At 44.1% G+C, this 8,068-nt stretch overlaps 1 protein-coding gene across 1 annotated transcript; it reads left to right on the top strand.

The window, feature by feature from the left end:
• Positions 1–240: 240 nt before the first annotated feature.
• On the top strand, positions 241–4,813 carry adra2b (adrenoceptor alpha 2B). Its single transcript, XM_062381623.1, has one exon. It carries the CDS (start codon positions 271–273, stop codon positions 1,852–1,854), a length of 1,584 nt encoding a protein of 527 aa, XP_062237607.1. The 5' UTR covers positions 241–270; the 3' UTR covers positions 1,855–4,813.
• The last annotated feature ends 3,255 nt before the right edge of the window (positions 4,814–8,068 follow it).

The following is an 8,068-nucleotide window of genomic DNA, read 5'->3' as shown; positions in this document are numbered from 1 at the left end:
TGGCGGATGCGAGGGAGCTAACATTTGGACACAACAAAGAGACGAAACAACAGCAACCGAGGTAAATATAAATATTATCACATTATCTGTATTGTCCAAAACCTGATGGAACATTTAAATCTGCACAAACATACAATTATGTTAGGACGAGTTATTTAAAAAAAGAAAACCAGTTTACAAACAATTCCAATGTCCAAACTTTAATACACATATATTATTATTATGTATTTATTTAGTATCTGTGAAGACTCCTGCAGAACTACACCCAGCATGGCCTCGGTTCTGGACAGCAGCTGCTCCATGGAGCTAAGCGGCTGGAACAGCAGTGTGAGCAGCTCCGGAGCCTCCGTGCCCTGCAACCAGAGCGTCCTGAGGGGCGCCCCGTACTCCCCCGAAGCCACGGCGGTCTTTGCCACCGCCATCACCTGTATGGTACTCTTCACCATCGTGGGCAACATCATGGTCATCATCGCTGTCCTGACCAGCCGGGCGCTCCGGGGTCCGCAGAATCTGTTCTTAGTGTCACTGGCTGCTGCGGACATTTTAGTGGCCACGCTCATCATCCCCTTCTCCCTGGCTAATGAACTTCTCGGCTACTGGTACTTTAAGTCTCTGTGGTGTGAGATCTACTTGGCGCTGGATGTGCTCTTCTGCACCTCCTCCATTGTGCACCTGTGCGCCATCTCCTTGGACCGCTACCTATCCATTTCCAGGGTCACGTATGGGCGTCAGCGGACTCCCAGACGCATCAAAGCCGCTATTGTGGTGGTTTGGCTCATCTCCGCCATCATCTCCTTCCCTCCCCTGCTCTCACTGAACAAGAGCGAGCCAGGGGAGGGGGAGGCCGACAGAGGCCCCCAGTGCCAGCTGAATGATGAACGCTGGTACATCCTTTACTCCACCATTGGCTCCTTCTTTGCACCATGCGTCATCATGATCCTGGTCTACGTAAGAATCTACCAAATAGCCAAGCAGAGAACCCGATGCCCACCAGGAGAGCCCAGGAAGGATGGCGCTGGCAGTGCCACGCCAAGTCATCCTCAACGACATGCACAGGCCAATGGGAAAAATGATGAAGAAAGCACCCCCCCTTCATCCAACAAAGCCTCCAATGCCAGACCCCCCACCCTTGCCATTACCCCTTCCTCAACCCAAGGAGAGTCTCCAACTGCCCAGAATCCAACACCCAATAATCTCCTGCAACCTCCGCCCCCTTCTACAGCCATGACCCCTGTCACATCCTCCCTTGATACCTCTCCCCATGGCCCCTCACCCCCATCCCCTGTGCCTCAGTCTGCCCCTGCCAAGACTAAAGAGAAGAAGAAGAAAGGCAAGCTGTGGGGAGGGAAAAAAGCTGACAATAACAATGGCGACAGCTCAAGCACAGATAGTGATATGGAGCACAGCCACGGAGGAGGTCGAGGCAGCCCCAGCATGCCAGGATCCCCCGCTGGAGGGGGCATCCACTCCCCGGCCTCAGTCAAGCGGTACCGGGACATGATTGCCACTTCGAAGGGGGCTCGGCTGGTGCCAGGGAGGAAGTCAAAAACAGACAACAACCCCGGGGCAGCGAGGCGTAAAGCGATGGTGAACAGAGAGAAACGTTTCACATTTGTCCTGGCGGTGGTCATCGGTGTCTTCGTGGTGTGCTGGTTCCCATTCTTCTTCTCCTACTCTCTACAGGCTGTGTGCCCGGACACCTGTACCATCCCTGATCCTCTCTTTACGTTTTTCTTCTGGATTGGTTACTGCAACTCGTGCCTCAACCCCGTCATCTACACCATCTTCAACAAAGAGTTCAGACAGGCCTTCAAAAAGATATTGTGCAGTGGCACCAAGGGTACTTTCTTTTAGCATAGAAATCCACTGTATTGGACTGGGACATAAATGTAATTATAAATCTGAGGCACAGAAAAAAAAAAACAATAATTTCCATCTCTAGGAACACTGAAAGGGCTGTTTCAAAAATATGTTGAACTATGGAAATTCTAGCATAAAATTCAGAACAGAGTCACACTCTTTTACGCAGTGTGCGCAAGCAGGCAACGTGGACAGTGAAATCCCGACTCTGATACGCACATCTTTTTTATAGGGTGTGGCTGAACAATTAGATGTGGGATAGAGGTGGACAATGATAAACTGCTTCGTGCTTCAGTGAAGCTGATAAGATTTTAAATGCAAAGCTTTATCTCTATTATCTCACTGAATAACGCATAGCACCAGGAGAGAAAGCAGAATAAATATTAGAGGACGAAATACCCATATGAAAGAAAACAGACTTGATATCCTGGAGAAAGAAGGACAACTCCTGACAATTAACTCCAGAATAAGGATAAAGGATGTTTAATGTATTATATATATATAGTTTTTTTTGTAGTTATTAAGGACTGTCGAACTTCTGGGTGAAAGAAAACTGGTGAAAAGAAGGAGAGGTGACCTTAGATTCCAAGGAGCCTAGGGCCCTTTCTCTATCAATACAGAGCACAAGGATCACACACGGTTAGTGACGATTTCTTACATCTGCAGTCTTAATTTGCCCGGCTGCGGGGCAAACATGTGTTTCTTGATTTTATCTACAAGCGGAACAACAAGCAAAAGGTTTTCTGGTGATCTCAAAGGTAATAGCACAGACAAGGGCAGCCTTTCTCCCTGAAGAAAAGCCTTTTTGTCAGACACCTTGCTCTCGGCTCAGCTGGGGTCGTAGAAGACACTCAGGTTGTTTGTATTAACACTCTTGGCTTTCGCTTATCACGGAATGCGCAGTGGGCTGAAGTGCGAGGGGGATTTTGGACACATCGAGATGTGGGAGCATAGGACAGTGTGACCCATCCCTCCTCCGATCCTCTTGGCTTGCTGTTTTCCTGCGTTTTGACTCAACCCCGTCAATCCCATCGGCCTGAACGTCCCTTGTAAGGAGCTGCCTCAGTATCTGGACATTTAAGTCCTCTTGATAATGCCCCACAGTTTCTTATGTGAGCTGCATCTGCTGAAGACTGAGAAAAAAAAAAGAAAAAAAAAAGATTCTTATCATTTAACATGTGAACATTATTTTCCAGCAGTATTTGCCAGGTAGATATTTACACTGATTATAAAGGGCAGACAGACAATGCATTTATGGTTGTGTTATCTTACTGCTGTTTATTCCAACATGGGTTGTCCTTTTTTTCTGACAAACCATTTGGCTGAGTCATTCTTTGCCAACGCCTCTGTCACATCATCGCCTGCAGTGGACCTCAACATCGCACATTTGGTTGGCTGCTGAGAGGCGAGGGGATGAATGCTGCATTCATTTTCCTCAACAACAGACTGAGGCTCTGTCAGTTTTTTCTCAACAACATAACAGAAAAAGAAAATGGAAAAAAGTGCGAGAAAAAGAAAATGTATTTGCAACTGTGAACGGCACACGGGCGTATTGACTCAATGGGACAAGGGGCTGTCAGCAGCAACACTTCAATTTTACTAATTGTCTGAAATTCTGCTGATCTGTGTGAGTGTGAGCTGTGCGTGTTGACTTCGGTGTTTTCCTGTCGAAAATGTCAGTGCCTCCTCCGGCTGCTATGGACCACAGATCTACTGTAATATTGATAAGAACAGAGCCCAGAAATCCTGGTGCAGGCATCACCTCGCTGTCTGACACGCAAATGTTTCACTTGATAGAGAGATCGGTGAGCGAGCAAGCCTTACCGAGCTGAGAGTCCGTGTTTATCAGTGACGTGAAGAATATGGCTTTCAAGTGATCACCCTCAAGGGACCAAAGGGCCTCACAGGACACCAGCCTGACTCCGGCTCTGTGTTGCTCTAATATATTTGGTGTATGGGAGGGCGAGGATTGAAAACACTGTATTATTTATTTCAAACTATTTTGGTGTTTTCTGTCTGTTACCTATTTATTGTTCAGTTACTGTGCTTTTTACTCTACAAGTCAAGCGAAGCGGAGCTGTTCAAAAGAGCAAGGGCACTGTACAGGTTTCTTAATATGTTGAATAAGAGCAAAATTGATTTATGCCGTGGAGCTCGCGCTTCGTGAGACTGAGCTTTATTTCAGCTTCGGGGGATGCGTTTGTGTCGAACATGAAGGAACAGGAACTTTGAGTTATGTGCAAAAAGTGCAGAATCGAACACAGCAACATTTGTCCCCATTGTTTCGTGAAGTCACTAAAATGTTCAATCAGAGATACAAGCACATTCATGGATGAAAAATGTATAAAGCGATCTGCAGCAGGAAAACCTCTCACCTCCAGTGCTTCTGTTGTCAAACTTCTCCTGAAGAAGTAATTGACCATGAACATGTCAATAGCACCCGCAGTCAGTTTCAGGCGGATGATTTGAAGGACATTAGGGCTTCAATCCATAAGAGCCACAGAGCTGCTCTGAGATTCAATAAGTGATTTAACAGAATATTTGGGAGTAAGAACTCTGTGCACTCGTACAACTGCTGCCTGTCCTCATCTGAAACCATTATTATCTCTCCGAAAACACCAACAGCTACACAATTATATCAAAAAATATACAGGGAGGTCATGTATTGATGGCTGCTTCCAATAAATGGGAAGTAATTCTGCTCAAACCCTGCTCAGAACCATGGCTTAATGTGGTGAGACTGCAGCTTTGCTTATTTTGAAACGTATGTATTATGACTTAAGGGGGACAGATGCCGTAATCCGCCTCTTGATCACCATCCTTTTCTCTGGAACCGCCTGTGTTGTCTCTTCCCCAACTGTGTTTGGACCAAGTGCATGGTGTGAGATTCACAATCTTTTATTCCCCATCTGTCATCATCCCTCTCCAGTTTGGAAATAAAGCTACTTGAAAAAGCCTGAACAATTCCCTGGTTCGTTTATTTTATATGTTTTCACAATGCAACATCGGGGGGAAAAGGGGAAAAAAGGTATTTCAGGGAAGACAATTACCCATAAGTTGTTCCACAACCATGTGCGTTTTGATAGAATGATGTTTGTCTCGCATGTGTGTTGAGCCTTTAGTGATTCTAAAGCAATTTCCAGCCATCATGAAATAGCCCTGAATAGCAGCACAACTTCAAGAAACAGTCAGGGCTGATGGTAGTTGAAGATGTCGTTGTAAAAACTTGATGAGACAGGAGGAGCAGGCAGCAACAGATGCAGCATAATGTTTCCTAATGCCGGCAAACACAGGGAAGTGCATGAGGGGTTAGAGCATGTTGCCAAATATCACATGCACTCACACAAATACTAAATGCCTCATCCTGCACCAAGTGTCACATACTGTATTCAAGTCATGAAACCTGCTCAGTGCGCACACAGATGCAACCAGGCACACACACATACTTATGATGACAGCTTGTTATATTTGAGGTCAGCAAGCCTACGGTGAATTGTAATTGATTTATGCTGATGGGCAGTTTGTGGATTTCTAAGCAAAGACTCTTTCTCCACTTTCCCTCCGCACACACACACTCACACACACACACACACACATAAACACAAAGAAGGCACGCCAGTAAAGTGGAGCCCCGCCTTTACATCCTCATGGTTTCATTTCCATATTCATGGCTGTGCCATAGGAGGTGAACAGATAACACATCTCAGCCAAGCACAGGGATCCGTGAGGTGTGTGTTTACAGTGTCCCTAAGCTCCTTATTCTCCGTCCTCAGCTGGAATATCAAGCAGGCCTGATGGTGGCAGTGGATTCTCCGGAGAGAAAGAGTCCAGCTAACATGACACACAACACACTCATTAAATTGTTATTCACACAAGATAGTGCCCATCGAACGTATTAAAAAATAATAAGATAAGATATGCAACACATATACACGGATATGTGCAAACACAACAGATACCATCATTTTTGAATTTATGATGGAAAAAGAATTCTCCATTTTGAATGCTGTATTTGTTTGTTCGGGGAAGGGGGATGGAGGGGGTGGGGTCGTTCCAGCTCTGAGCGTTTCCATTTCCAATCTTCTCCACGTTATGACGCCAGATAGATGTCTTCCCTCTGTAATTTTGCTGTTGAAAAACAACCAACAGGCAGGATGAGAAATGGGAGACAGAACTCAGGCAGGTGTCTCGCCCTATTGAAGGAAGAGGCACTGAAATGCACTTTCGACCTGTGAAATCTTTGATAAAAACTTCATTTTTAAGAGAGCACAGGCAATTATGATTAGAATTGCTTTAAGAGTCTGATAGACAGAGTAGTACTCGGTGTGTGTGTGTGTGTGTGTGTGTGTGCGCGTGTGTGTGTTTGTGTGCGTGTGCGTGTGTGTGTGTGTGTGTGGGTTCCATCTTTGGAAGGACCAAATTGAGCTTCGGACCTTGAGAATGAGAACCTTTTAGGAAAATGAGGACATTGCCTTCAATGACTTGAAGGCAATGTCCTCAAGTAAAGAGTTAAAATCTGGGTTAGACGTGTAGTTGTTTATTGTTTATTTCACTCTGTATTAGCTGTTACCGTGGTAACAACCACTCAGGGCTAAACGGTTTCTGACTTCATCCTAAGAAGAAAGTTCTTTTCAGTCTGATAATTGTTTGTGTACTTTTAATCCACAAATTTCACTTTTAAGTTCAGTGGGTGTATTTCCTCTTCTTCTATTAATTTGTATTCCTGTGTATTGGTTTTGACATGACTATTAATTTATCTGGACATTAGCTAGTTTGACCCTCTCCAACAACCCAACATTATCGAAGGGAAATTCATCTCAGCCATTTGCGTCACATTTGCATGAAAGTAAATTTATTCCATGTCCAAAAAAAAAAAATATTGGGGGACTGCAGCTTTAAAAATTTGGATAATTACTATATATTTAAATATATACTGCGAGCAATTGTCCACAAAGTACAATTAACATTGGATGGAACTTAACTGAATTGAGTCACAGGTTTCTAACAAACCAAATAAAGTTATTTGATACACACGCACTCGCACACGCACACACAAACACAAACACACACACACACAGATTTCCTGGAGACTTATTAACCTGAACCATAGTTATCACTTCCATAACCCTGACTCTTAACCTAAAACTAAACCTAAAACTAAACTTAACCTTACCTTTCCCCAGAGCTATTTCTTCCCTTATCCTAACCTTACGTAAACCTTTTCCTAAACCGAACTTTAAAATACGCTTTTACCTTTTATGAATGAAGAAATTGAATCCATTGAGGAAGAGGAGCCCCCATAATGTGACTGGATAAACAGAGTTAGGTGCCCACAGCATGAGTTATCCCTGGACCACACACACACACAAAAGGTCTAATTTGGTGTCCCAGTTTCCATTTGGTGTGTGGGTCTTCTGGGTTGGAGAGAGCATAATCTTCTCAGTGAGGTCTCTCAAATACACACAGAGTTTGAATGATCTGCACCGAACCAAACAAAAAAAAGCTCACAAAAGATACATCAGAATAAAGGCCCTGCCGTTTTTTTCCAGCTGCAAGTGTGACGCTTGTAAGAAATATTTGTGTATGGCTTCATCATTGAATTAGGAATGAGGCTCATTTCTGCTTTCCCTGTGGACACAATTATCCAAATGTTTTTCATGGATATAAACCCTGATGCATTATTGTGCCTCCTGGTGCTGGTGAGGAAAAGAACAGAGAGGCTGAATTGTCACATTATTATCATGGGCAGCATCAGGCTTTGCTGTAATAACTCTGCTAGCATTATGTTTTGTAAAAAAAAAGAAATAAATAAAGAAAGAAAGTAAAAAACTGAACTTTGATGAGAATCTGAATCCTAACGCAATCATTTGATTGAAAAGAAAAAGTTTCCGCCTTGAAACAACCATGAAATGTCAAACTACAATAATAGAGATAACTTGTGTGAGACTTCGAAGCAACGTCGTCGAATAAGAAGAGGGGAGAGAGCCTGCAGTGTCTTTATTTAGCCGGGCCATCGTTGAAAGGTCACAAAGTTCATTTTAAAACATGGACATGCATGCACATACAAACCCACACACATGCCAAGGAAGTCATAAACACACATACACAATACTTGGGGTAAGCGCGCATTCACAAATCAAAGTGCACACAAATAAAAGCAAACTGGAGCCAAGAATAGAGAAGCAGATGACTAACTGACACAACTGCA

This window comes from Platichthys flesus, chromosome 3 (assembly GCF_949316205.1).
Source record: "Platichthys flesus chromosome 3, fPlaFle2.1, whole genome shotgun sequence".
Classification (NCBI taxonomy): domain Eukaryota; kingdom Metazoa; phylum Chordata; class Actinopteri; order Pleuronectiformes; family Pleuronectidae; genus Platichthys; species Platichthys flesus.
This window is presented reverse-complemented; position numbering and strand designations above follow the sequence as displayed.

What these genes read in the sequence shown, in the direction of transcription:
- adra2b (XM_062381623.1), top strand. Translation starts at nt 271, where the DNA reads ATGGCCTCGGTTCTGGACAGCAGCTGCTCCATGGAGCTAAGCGGCTGG.